The 13,486-nt window shown below is 34.8% G+C and overlaps 1 protein-coding gene across 9 annotated transcripts; it reads left to right on the forward strand.

The window, feature by feature from the left end:
- The first annotated feature begins 685 nt into the window (after positions 1–685).
- Positions 686–8,740, forward strand: LOC102578833 (probable plastidic glucose transporter 2). 9 transcript variants are annotated; one of them, XM_015306069.1, is made up of 16 exons: positions 686–879; positions 2,257–2,356; positions 2,656–2,708; positions 2,742–2,756; positions 2,900–2,967; positions 3,050–3,182; positions 4,859–4,958; positions 5,046–5,158; positions 5,262–5,355; positions 5,614–5,767; positions 5,974–6,117; positions 6,241–6,314; positions 6,883–6,971; positions 7,514–7,628; positions 7,811–7,996; positions 8,382–8,740. In XM_015306069.1, the coding sequence occupies exons 2-15, from the start codon at positions 2,333–2,335 to the stop codon at positions 7,991–7,993; spliced, it is 1,359 nt and encodes a 452-aa protein (XP_015161555.1). In that variant the 5' UTR covers positions 686–879; positions 2,257–2,332; the 3' UTR covers positions 7,994–7,996; positions 8,382–8,740. The 9 variants fall into 9 exon arrangements, with proteins under 9 accessions (XP_015161555.1, XP_006341283.1, XP_015161554.1 ...); XM_015306068.1 differs by having other exon boundaries at positions 687–879; positions 2,645–2,708; positions 8,382–8,660; XM_006341218.2 differs by having other exon boundaries at positions 687–879; positions 2,645–2,756; positions 8,340–8,740.
- The last annotated feature ends 4,746 nt before the right edge of the window (positions 8,741–13,486 follow it).

Consider the following 13,486-nt stretch of genomic DNA (forward strand, 5'->3'; position numbering starts at 1 on the left):
ACTTTATATACAAAATGGTATAAATATAATTATTTAATTTACTATCGGGTTATTGGCTAACCCGTTAAGAAAATACTTCAAACCTTTAAGAACCGATAACCCGATAAAAAAAAATTAAAATCATTATCAAAACCGTTAAATCAATAACCCAATACTAATAAACCAATAACTTTTTTTCGGTTCGAGTTATCGGTTTCGGTTCAATTTTGAATAGCCCTACCCGTCACCATTTTGAAAAAGCAAAAAAGGACAAATATACCCCAAACTATCGTAAATGGTATGCAAATACCCTCAATCATACTTTAGGGACATTGGTGCCCTACCGTCCAAAAACTAGAGAGTATATGTCATTCACTCTAACGGAAGACTAAATAGGGACACGTGGGACAATCTTATCCGTCGATCCGATATTTAATAAATGTCGGATCGGTGGATAAGATTATGGCACGTGTATGTCCGTTAGTACAAATGATATATATGCTCTAGTTTTTGGACGGCAGGGGCACCAATGTCACAAAAAATATGACGAAGCGTATCGCATACCATTTACGATAGTTTGAAGTTATATTTATTTATCTTTTTTTCCCTTTTAAAAAGTACTTGTGCCTCAGCCAATAACACGTGGCAGAGGCATCATTCTCGAACACCACATATATTGTTGTTGTTTTATACGTGCGTGAAGGGACAAGACCAGAGAGATGTAGAAAGAGAAGAAAAATGAATAAAGACGAAAAAAAAGGTAAAGAGAAGTGTATATAGCAGGTGCAGTGTCGGAGGCGTATATTAGCAGCAACAAAACAAAAAGGCATCTATCTCTCTTCTTTTCTACAAGTTTCATCGGTTGCAGTTTCGTATGAGAAGTGGACTTTTCTTGTAGCGGTAATTGAATTCCTTCGTATGTTTATTCTAGAATTGTAAAAGCATGCCTCAACAAATCTACTCATCTATGATGTTTGAATGTCAAGAAAGACATATGAAATGAAGTCGAGTTATTATTTTAATTTTAGAATGTTTGCTATTTGGGATGAGAAAACTATCCTTATTCCATGTTCCATGTAGTTGTTAATGTAGTTAATCAAATTCTAGTTTCACCAACACAATATAACAGAAATTTTCAAAACTATTCTGTACAATTTGGTACTCCCTCCGTCCCTTTTTAGTTGTCCACTTTAGAAATAACACACAGATTAAGACAACAATGATTAGCACAGTGAAGTTACAATTTTACCCTTATGACAACTTTTCACTTCAAAATTACAACCACTTCTTTGAATTCAAGTGAAATAAATTGGAGGGAAACAACATACACTTTTAGAAATTTTCAAGAAGTGTAAATAAGGGTATAATAGGAAAAAATTTGTTGTCCTTTCTTGATTTGTCAAAATGGACAACTAAATAGGGACAACCAAAAAAGGAAATATGGACAAGTAAATAGGGACGGAGGGAGTAATAAATTAACCACTCTATAACAACATTGTTAGAAGTGTTGGTTTGACATTGGACAAAATGAACAATAGTACACCACTAGTCTTATCACTTTTTGCATTTAATCCTCTTAATTATTTTTTTAATTCAATTTATCTTTTTGCTGGTGGGAAAATGATAGTGGAGTGACCTTGCAAATACTATTTACTATATACTCCCTCCGTCCTTTTTAGTTGTCCACTTTAGAAATGGCACACAGATTAAGGCAACAATGATTAGCACAGTGAAGTTACAATTTTACCCTTATGACAACTTTTCACTTCAAAATTACAACCACTTCTTTGAATTCAAGTGAAATAAATTGGAGGGAAACAACATACACTTTTAGAAATTTTCAAGAAGTGTAAATAAGGGTATAATAGGAAAAAATTTGTTGTCCTTTCTTGATTTGTCAAAATGGACAACTAAATAGGGACAACTAAAAAAGGAAATATGGACAACTAAATAGGGACGGAGGGAGTATATGATAATACTATATTTATTAAAGCCTTTATTGCTAGGCCATACTAGTGCAAACGAAATAAGCACTTGGCATCTTAAATGTAATTCTGATTGTTTTTCACATTTCTTAAACCTTTACTAAATTTTGCTAACTTTGGCTTTTCAGTTGTTAGTGGTATGTACTTCATTAGATGTTATTCTCCTGTCCTTTAGTATTTTAGAACAATTTATTCTCTGGACTTAAAATTGATTGGATCTCTTTTATTTTAACATCTAAAACGGTTTCTTAAAAGTTATGTGACACTGAGTGATTCTGGTTCTCTTTAACAGCTCAGTTGTGGTATGTGGGGACACTTGAGTGCTTCACCCTCAATGTATAAGCGCATGACATCCAGAGATTCCATGAATGCTGATGTTGAAGCTGATTCAGGTGGGTCAACTCTCTTGAAACTAGCTCTCTATCTTTTTTTTTAATTATATATAAAGAGGATTATTCACCAAGGTAATATTCAGTTCCTACGATACGTTGGGTACAACTTTCAAGAATTCTCAGTATGTGTTAGTATTCTGATTGACTGCATTTCCTATGCACCATCAATATAACTGGAATGAAAAAGGAAAAAAGAAAAACAGAGCTAGAAAAATCTCTTATCATATTTCTCTCACTTATTTTGATTCGTTCTCTAACATTCTTTGAAATTCTTGAATTTCAACTTAGATGCTCTTCAGAATGGTGTAGAGAAAGAGATGACAAATCCCTCTTGGAAGTATTCGTGTCCACATGTACTCGTGGCAACAATAGTTGCATTTCTGTTTGGCTATCATCTTGGGTTAGTTCTGGAAATTATACTCTTTTCTCTGCAATGTTCTTTCTATAAAATTGTGCATTATCTTCGGTTAGGTCTGGAGATTATTTTCAGAGATTTTCTCCTTGATTGAAAAGAAATTGTCTCATTCCCTGTGTCTTCTGCAGGGTAGTGAATGAACCACTTGAAAGTATTTCAGTTGATCTTGGCTTCAGCGGGGATACATTGGCGGAAGGTACCTGCATTGTCTTCTTTTGGAATATATGTCATTTCTTTTTTTTTTGAATTCTAAGTTTTATATTTTCCTGTGAATGAAGGTCTGGTGGTGAGTACTTGTCTGGCAGCTGCCTTTGCTGGATCCTTGATAAGTGGTTGGATTGCTGATGGAGTTGGCCGTCGTCGAGCCTTTCAGTTGTGCTCATTGCCTATGCTTATGGGTGCTTCTTTATGGTAATATCCAAATGTCCTACTATGCTTATCTCTATATCCATGGTTTGGGTGGTAAACTAAAGGTTGTTTCTCTTATCAACGAGTTTGTTGTCTTTGCTAATATAGTCTCTTTATTTGTGTTTTACTTGGAATATAGAAGGATGGCTGAATTCAGAGTCATTACTATGTGTTGAGAGAAATTGCCACACTCCTTTTTGCATTAAGATATATTTTGGGTCTTACAGGCACTTCTTCTAAGGAAGGCTGTTTTTGATAATGTTCCTGATAAAGATTTATTAGAAAGTCAGTGCACTGAAGAGTTTATGAGAAGAAAAGAGGTCCCATGATTTAGGGAAGGCCTGTGTAAAGTTACTTGGGTATCTTCTTAAGAAGGATTCTGCCTGAGAGATTTTCCTCTGACACCGCCACAATGGAAAAAAGAAAAGAGTATTTGCATTACAAGACACGTGGGAAGAAACTACTACATCTTCATTTAATGACAGTAAAGAGATAAAAAGATGTCCCAGAAAGACCCATGAGCATGGTTGCATCTATGGAAGTAGGGCAATTTGTGGCCTATTTTTCTTTTGTCCATTTTCCTCACTATCAATCTGGGTAACCATAGTTCTAATGTAAATTTTTTTGTTCATCAAACACACTATGCTCAACTCTTCATTTTGCATTCAGGTCTTCTTGGTTATGACAAATGTCTAGTTTTTCTAACGTTGTTGCACCCGAAGACCATATAGCTTCTATGTGGTATACACTTAAGTGTGCAGTAGTGGCTTAAGAAACATGTACATGAACCATTGAGTATAATACGGGGAAAAAGGGTTATTCCTCTTACATTAAGAAGTTTCACTTTGAAGGGGAACCTTGGTGTATTTGGTAAAGTTGTTTCCATGTAACCAGGAGGTCATGGGTTCAAGTTGTTAACAGCCTCTTCCACAAATGCAGGGTAAGACTACGTATAATAGACCCTTGTGGTCCAGCCCTTCCCTGGACCCTGCACATAGTGGGAGCTTAGTGAACCAGGCTGCCCTTTTTTACATTTAAAGTTCCACATTGTAGTTTGTTTGGTTGTGTGCATTTACATTCAGGTGTCTTAGTGTATATTTGTTGATTAGATGGTATGTTTACGCTAGGTAGTGATCATTATGAAGGTATTCTGGAGAAGCCTTTGTAGTTCACTTGAAAATAGCTAATAGAGGTATTGATTTAATGTATGAATTTATTTCTGGCAAATTTGAATAACTGAATGTTGTGTTCTGAAATCTCAAGTATGCCTTTTTAGGTAATTAAAAATTACAGTATATAATGCTATGTACATAGTTTAAAGGCTTGTTTGAGTAAGAGGGAGACTTGTTGTTGACAGGATAGCGTATGCTTGTGAGATTTGAAATCTTAGTAGTTGGTCTGGAAAACTTAAAATCACAAAAAATTTCTCCAGCTCCCTTTTCTTGGGAATTGAAGTTTCTCTTCTTTTCTTTTTGTCATTTATCTTCTGGTTGAAATTACTTTTATGGAAGTTCCTGACTTCTGTTGATCTTGTTTGAGGATTTTGAAAAGATGCTTCGCTTGTCGCATTAAAAGTAACAGAATTGTGTTTTCCTTCTCATGGTTCTGGTATCAGATTTCCTATGATTCTCCTTTTTTCTTAAAGTCATTGCACTGTTACTGACAAATTTATTTTCCAGTGCAACTGCCAAAACTCTAGCAGGCATGCTTGCAGGAAGATTTTTAGTGGGATTAGGATTGGGCGTGGGTCCTCCGGTTGCTTCTCTTTACGTTGCAGAGGTGAAACTACTGTTAGCTTTAGGGCCTGATGCTTGTAGTTATTTTATTCCTTCTCAAATTCTGTTGTAACTCTTGATGTTGATGCAGGTTTCTCCTGCTCATGTGAGGGGTACTTACGGGAGTTTGATTCAAATAGCAACATGTCTTGGGCTGATGGCAGCTCTTGTTATAGGGATCCCCGTCAAGAATATAGTGGGTTGGTAAGATAGATAGTGTATCTAGCGGAGAAGCTTCTGTAGATGACTTGTGTCGTGTAAACAATGAAGTTGTATCTGAGCTCATTATGCGTTCTGATATGTACAGGTGGCGTGTATGTTTTTGGGTGTCTACTATTCCTGCTGCAATACTTGCACTTGCTATGATGTTTTGTGTTGAGTCCCCTCATTGGCTATATAAGGTATTCTATTTTATGGGCCTCTTGCACCTTTAAGATGATTACTCTGCAATTTGCAACCTCCGACTCATTTCTAGGTTGCTATAGCTGTCATATGTAAATATATAAATCTAATAAAGTAAATTCCTTTGGCACTGAAAATTTTGCTGGCTGATTCACTAAATACCATAAGCTAAGGGATGATATTAGTAAAGACGGGGATCAATTGGCTCTATCCTGCTAGTCGATTAATTTAGTTGCTTAATTTTCTGTTATCTGCAGCGAGGAAAACTTGCTGAGGCTGAATTCGAGTTTGAGAGGCTTCTAGGAAGTTCACATGTTAAAAGTGCAATGCTAGAGCTTTCAAAGTCGGATAGAGGGGACGAAACTGAAAGTGTTAAAATCTCTGAATTGCTCCATGGACGGCATTCTAGAGGTAAAGATAGTGAATTTCTGGTTTAGTTATACAGTTCCCTTATTTACAATCCCAGAGTTAATAGTTTTTTATGTTGGTGAAGTTTTGACATCTGTAACATTGCCACGAACAGAATCTTCACTGCCATAACAGAATCTTCTTTGTCTGTTCTCTTAATCCATTATAAAGTTTCCAAGTCCATTGTCATTTACTTACTCCTTTTGCAGTTGTTTTTATTGGGGCAACCCTATTTGCTTTACAACAGCTATCTGGAATAAATGCTGTGTTTTATTTCTCTTCAACTGTATTTAGACGTGCGGGAGTATCCTCGAACCTGGCAAATGTTTTTATTGGGATTGCAAACTTGACAGGTACAGACTAGTGAACATCCTCGGGTTGTGTTCCTCTCTTCTATCTTCCCCTGTGTTCTTAAGTTTCTTGAAATTGGTCCAATGTCTGTAGCTAACCTTCTGTTCCTCTCCATGGTTTTCCAGGGTCAATTGTGGCCTTGGTTCTGATGGACAAATTAGGAAGGAAAGTCCTCCTTCATTGGAGCTTCTTTGGAATGGTAATGTATCTTACTTATTAAATACCTGCTTGCACTGGGATCATTAATACTTGGAACGAAACTTCATGCCTAAAATATTGCATTAAGCTCAAGGAAAAATACGTATTGAGATGAATCTTTCAATTTCTCTAATGTCATAAATGTTAAGCTGACAACCAGGTTGTGAGGCTTTCCAGGGAATGTCTTCTATTTACATTCCCGTCTCGGGTTCTTAGAGGCAAGTTCAGTTACTTGTTTGTTGGAAGGATATAAAGACAGTGGAAATGAGCTAATTTGACGCAATCCTAGAATTCTTCCTAGGGGCCATGTGTTGCATTTTCTAATTTAAGGCCATTCCTGGGTGCTACTTTTGTTAATACATTCAGTTACTTCTGCAGAAGAAAAAGAGAACATATGTTGCTCAGTATATGAATTCATTTTCTGAAACATCCCTCTCTCCCTCATTTTATTCATACTTAGACCTTATATTGGCAAATTTAGTGATAAAGACATTTCTATTTATCTTTAGACTATTTGTAGTAGTTGGATTATCTGAAATTTGACATGTTTGGGGAATTGAATTATTTAGGCTTTGGCCATGGCCCTTCAAGTGTTTGCTTCAAGTGGGATTGCATCAAATTATGGAGCTTTTTACTTCTCTGTTGGTGGCATGCTGCTGTGAGTAGTTCCTTGACTTAAAATTCTTACAGATGATTTGATTTGTACAGGTTGATGTCCAGTGCTAGAATATGGAACAGTATCTATGATGAAATCGTTACTTTGTTATAACATTTCTTATTAGCACCCACATCTAGCAGTCCAAAGGATAAACTCAATAAATCAACTTTTAATAGTAAAGTACATGTGAACTAAAAACACATTTGCACTCTTGGTTGTTTGAAAGTCAATAATCTGGGGTCATGTTTTCACCTGGTTGCACAAATTTGTATCCTTCACTCTCTTCCTAAGGACCCAACGGATGACTAGCAGCTTGTAATACCTGTAGGCTTTACTTGCAACATTACTTGCAGTCTTCTTGTCTTTTCTATGGTAGAATAGGACTGGTAACATGAAAATAATCTGAGTTTTTTTTTTTCTTTCCAATTTTACCTTGTTAGTGTGACCAGATAAGTTTATCCTTCCTCTTTAATTTAGTAATGGAAGCATATATTAAAATACTGAACAAGATGTATGTATCTATTTGAAACTTCGTTATGCAGGTTTGTCTTGACATTTGCTGTTGGAGCTGGTCCAGTTCCTGGTCTCCTCCTCCCAGAAATATTTCCCAGTCGAATTAGGGCTAAAGCTATGGCATTTTGTATGTCAGTTCACTGGGTAAATTAGTCTCATCAAATTCTCCATTTTTCTGTTTACAACTGGTATCCGACCTCTCTTCAGCTGATTGATTACGCCATTGTTCAATTATTGAGTTAGGGAAGTGAAGGAGTTGAAAAAAAAATGAGAGCGCAGAAGTCTATACAACTGCTTTTCTTAATTGTCTATGGTGCTTTCTTTAGGTGGTTAACTTTTTTGTTGGACTGATGTTCTTGCGTTTGCTCGACCAACTTGGGCCACACCTATTATACTCCATATTTGGCACCTTCTGCGTGATGGCCGTGGTATTTGTAAAGAGGAATGTGATGGAAACAAAGGGAAAGTCACTTCAAGAAATTGAGATTGCCCTTCTTCCACAAGAATAGAGAGTAAGTTCCCGTTTGGATTGACTTATTTTAGGTGCTTTTAAGTCAAAATAGCTTTTAAGCAGTTTTGAAGTGTTTGGGTAAAGTTAAAAAGTGCTTATAAACAGTTATTTTAAAGCCAAAATAACAAAAATAAGCCAAAAGCCATAAGTTAGAAATCCTAACTTATGGCTTTTGGCTTATAAGTCATAAGCCAAAAGCCAATACAAACAGGCCCTTAATTGGAAACTAAATAGGCTTTTAGATGTTGTCAAAATGAAAATTGATAGATACATAGTTCATTTGTGTATTTTTTATGCATTTTCTTCTTGAAAAAGGTGAAAATATTCATTCCCCTTAATTGTAGATAGTTCTTCTAAGAAGAAATCAATACCCAAGTGTTTTCCAGGTTTGGAAGTAAATGGAATGCGACCAGCAAATATTTCTACTTAGTCTCGCGACTCATCCTGATCGTTGTAAGTCTTCATACAATTGTTTCTGGCAGTAGTAGCTTTTTCCCAGCAGCCTGCAGGATGCTCTGCAAATAGAGTACTTAAATAGAATAACTATTGGGTTGTGGTCTCTTAGTAGCTCCTAGTATTGGGCATCCCTGCCCCTATAAGATAACAATAATGTTGTTACAGTAAGGACTTGGTTTATATACCAGAAATGAGAAGTTACTTTTGTCCAAGTGTGTTTTCAGTTGCTTAATTTAATGTTGTTAAACTAAGAAGGCTTAAGGTTGTATATAATATAATCTTCATCTTTTAGTTGGCAAATACAAATGTAAGTTGTGGGAGCAATCCCATTAATAATGGGGTGGAGCACCATATAGGATTTGATTTATTCAAATTAATTAAATAATCTGATTGTATTGCAAGTTGATTTTACATTTTTAACCATCGATAATATTTTGATTTAATTTTGTTTAAAAAAATTGAAGAAATAAACGAATCAAACCAAGAAATTATATACTGATCTTTTTTATAATTATATATATACATTATATATAATCATGTTCACCATTACATCTTGCGGTAGAGTCATCAGTCATTACCTTGTCTTTCAATTTTATTTTTGTTTATTATTAATAATCGAACATTTGAACTAAATTGATAACAACCTAACAAATAAATGTATATTTCATTTGGTTCGAAGTAAATGCCTTTCAAGTATAGGAAATGGAACAAGAATACCCTCGCACCACCTTTGAGCTTCAAAATAGCCTTTCATCCACCTATATAGACCTATATTACCCTTTCATTTAACAGATTGTTTAAGAATAATAATTAATTCTTTCATTGATGAAATGGCAGACTTTAATCGGCTGAAATTTAAATTAACCAAAAATAATAATTTCTCTTAATCAAATTCGGATCCAACTAAATTCAATCCGACCCACTTGAAATTCTACTTAAATCATATCTTAAAAATACAAGGGGAGAACCCTTCTACACAAACAATTTACTTTCTGTAATTTGCAGGCGGCTTTTGGGAAACTAATGAGTCTTAGGAAAAGTATGCTTGCATTTAAATCTGTGATTTGGCAAAAAAAATGCTCTTCCCTTTGTGTTAGGAAACTATCTAACGGCCAAAGTTCATGTTTATACTATAGAATAATTTTTTTTTGGGTAAAATGCTCAGTTGTGGCTTAAAGAGAGGGAGGAGGGAGGTTCTCACCTTTCATTTGTGGAACCAAGTTGAGCTACTTGTATAACTAGTCTTTTTGGTCTAACACACTTCGAGTGGTCATATCGTGTTTTTTCCCAAGAGACGCCTCTCATTTGCAGAAAGTAAATTGATTTGTTTAGAAGGGTTCTCCTTTGGGTCAGTAGAATTTTAAGTGGGTCGGGTAGAATTTAGTTAGATTCGATTTTGATTAGGAGAAACTATTATTTTTGGTTAATTTAAATTTCAGTCAATTAAAGTGTAACATTCCAAAAGTTTCTAAGTTAAGATCCGAACTATTCTTTAGTATTTACACGTAAGGTCGTATCAAGTGATTCTTAAATTTTTCATATGTGTAAAGGTCAATTCTTTAGTGTGGGAATGAATTTGGATACGAATTAAGGTCACTAGAATCCCCTAGCACACATTTGAGTTGAAAGCTTCTTTACCAATTAAGTTTTGATGTAAGATTCTACTTGGGTCAACTTCAAACGACCATATATCTTAGAATATAAAGAGTTAAGTGGTCCATACCCTATCCAATTAAAGGTATTTGAGTCTTCTTTATAACGCCACCAAGTTTGCTTCAATCCGAGTTCTGAGTAAAAAGTTATAACTAATTTACTAGAGACGTTCTAACCTGGCAATAGCTCCGCGATGGCTCTGCATTACGGGGTGAATACGGACCTCACTGTCCGCTAGAATAAAATCTCGACTTCTAGCTCTTCTTATTTATTTTTTAAGGGTATTTTTGTCCTAAAAGTCTTTAGAAAGTCATCTAAATTACCCTAAATGTGTAAAAAATTAGTTTTCTTAATCCAAACGTTCTCATTCTCTCCTAAATTCCTACGCTCAAGAACTTCAAGAAACACTAAGGCTATGGTTCTGGTTCATCTTCCAAGATTTTCCTTCAAGCTTCTTCAAGAAAATTGTTCTTCTAGGTATGTAAGGCTAATCATATGTTGGACTAGATCGTCCTCACGCCCTACATCTAAAAAATTACTAGTAAGAGTTAAATCTAGGGATTTTACCCAAGTTTTCATGAACTTCGAATTGACCTTTATTCCTTGTTATTGAATTTTGATTCTTATCATTGAGATTATAGTACTTCATGTATTTTGGTTCTTGAATTGTTGTTCATGCTTATTTTATCACATGAACTCTATTTAGTTTAAAATTGTTGAAAGCTATTGCATAATTATTTTCATGCATTGACTTCTCAATTAAAGTAAATTCAAATATTTTAAGTTATAAGTTGAGAAAAGTTCATAAGGGAATACTAATGGTTCCAAATGCACTACTTTGTATCAAAAAAGTATTGCTAATTCAAGAAGAGCATAAAAAAATAAAAACTAATTTAAAGAAACCATAACCTTCAATTAAAGGAGAAATTAGAGACAATGGAGAGGGAGCTAGGTGGTGGCAGCAGCAACAACAACGATGACGGCAATAACGGAGGCAGCAGTGGCGGCACCAACAGACATCGTCTGGGCTTGGAGCGATTTTAGAGAGAAGAAAGAGAGAAAGGAAGAGAGAAGGGAGAATGTGGAAAAAACCCATCTGGTATCCATATATTTTAAGGAAAGCGACGGACAACGTCTCTATGTTTGTTGCTTTTTCTTTTAAATGTTTGACCAAGATTTTGACCAAAAAGCGACGGATTATACGACACTGTCCATAGCTTTTTTTAAATATTTGACCATCAATTTTGACCAAGAAGCGACGGACACAAAGATGATGTCCGTCGCTTCTTTAAAAAATAATTATTAAATAACAATTAATAGAAAGCAACGGATAGAGTGGTTATTTTTAAATTTATATATAATTATTTTTAATAAGAAGCGACGGACAGCGTCTCTACCTATATTAAATAATTAATTATAAATTATATAGCTATTAGGCGCAAAAATCTGCTAAAAAAAGTGACGGACTAAGCGATGCTGTCCGTCGCATTTTGTCAAATAATTTAAAAAATAATTATTTTTACTAAAAAGCAACGGACAACGTGGCAAAAGTCGTCGTTTTTCTGGGTGACGCAGTCCATCGCTTTTCAGTGCGTCGTTTTTTGACAGTTTTTTAGTAGTGAGTTAGGTCTTCGATCAAGGTTAGGCTTAGCTCTCAAGTTGTGGTTCGAGTCGGATCTTAGGTCAGCGTTAGGGTCGAGTCTCAGGTAAGGGTTAGGTCTCGGGGTTGAGGTCTTGAGTCAAGATTGGGTCTTAGGTCGGGGTAGGAGTTGGGTTTCGAGACAAGATCGAGGTCAAGTCTCGGGGCGGGGTTTGGTCTTGGGTAAGTTCTCAGGATTGGGGTTAAATGCCATATCGATTATCGAGGTTGATTTCTCAGTCAAAAATATTTTCCTAAAAAGTATTTTTTGACTCTATAGCTAAAAATAAAAGATATTTTGTAAGAAAAATATTTTTTTTATTCACCAATTATACACTAGAAAATATTTTATGGAAAATATTTTCCACTCACCAACCAAAAATAAGAAAATAAGTTAGAAACCAATTTATTTTACAAGAAACATTTACTAGAAAAATATTTTCATGGAAAACATTTTCCTTTATACCAAACACACCCCAAATTCTAAAACCTTAAAAGCGACATCTATGTTCTACAAAATAGTCATAGTGATTTCAGTACTATGACTTAGATTAATTAAAAGTGATTCTTTTATTGTTGTTTTGGTCATATTATTGTTGTTTTCGAGTAATGGATGTTGTTTACTAATGCATTTCTTTTTTATTTAGCGAGATTCAAATTCGAGGACAAATTATTTTCAAAGAGAGGGGAATCAAAGCATCCATGGTGCATGGCATACCTCCATTAAAGATGATGAGTTCAATGAAGAGGCAATGATAGTCATTAAGTCAGTATTCAATTATATTTAGAGGTTTCATAGGTAGATAATTAGTTATGCTTCAGTTTGACCACCGTGTCCTTTGTCAGTGATTTCCGTACTATGATTTACATTAATGAAAAGTGTTTCATTTACAAGACCTCCCTTCGAATGCTTTTAGACTATGTTTTCGCTCATGTCTAGATATATGACATGTCTAATGCTATATTATGGGTATGATCGGACCAACAATGACATTGGGTTTCGATCTTGCATACAATCTAGGCTTGGGGCGTGAAAATACGCATGTATGTCGAGTCATGTAGTTATTATTCATTTTAGCTTAGCCTTGCATAATACTTTACACAATAAGTATTCATATAGAAAAATACCATAGTTCACATCAATTAATACTCATAGAAAAGCATACAATACAATTGCTCATCACGCAAATCTTGGCCAAAATGATTTTACACACATAAATCAGCCTTATTACATTGTTACACACATAAATAGGTAGCTTCTTAATTATTTGTTTACATAGTCAAAGCCAAGCTATGCGACACTGAAAGTTTCTTAGTAATGGCAAGGTGAGTAACAATAGCAATCATATTTTGCCCAGTAATATTTGTAACCCCATGGTTTGTACTTCTTACAAATACCATATTTAGCTCCATAGTAATGCTTGCAATGATAACTACATTTGTAAGGGCCTGTTTGGAAGGACACCCTGTAATTGAATTTGGTGTAATTGGTGTAATTACACTGTCTTGTCCTGTTTGGAAGGACAGGTAATTACTTGGTCAACAGGTAATTGGTGTAATTGGCAGGGGGTAATTACACTCTACAATTCACAGGCAGAGGCTTGCTGATAATTACATGGTGTAATTACCACATGATTACTTTTTAATTTTTTTTTTTCTATTTTAATTTTTTTTACTTCTATTATTTTAAGTTCTTTTTTTATTTTTATTATTCTAAAAATTTGTAAAAGTTTATTTTTTATT

The sequence above is a fragment of the Solanum tuberosum genome, unplaced genomic scaffold (genome assembly GCF_000226075.1).
Source record: "Solanum tuberosum cultivar DM 1-3 516 R44 unplaced genomic scaffold, SolTub_3.0 scf00022, whole genome shotgun sequence".
NCBI classification, from domain to species: Eukaryota; Viridiplantae; Streptophyta; class Magnoliopsida; order Solanales; family Solanaceae; genus Solanum; species Solanum tuberosum.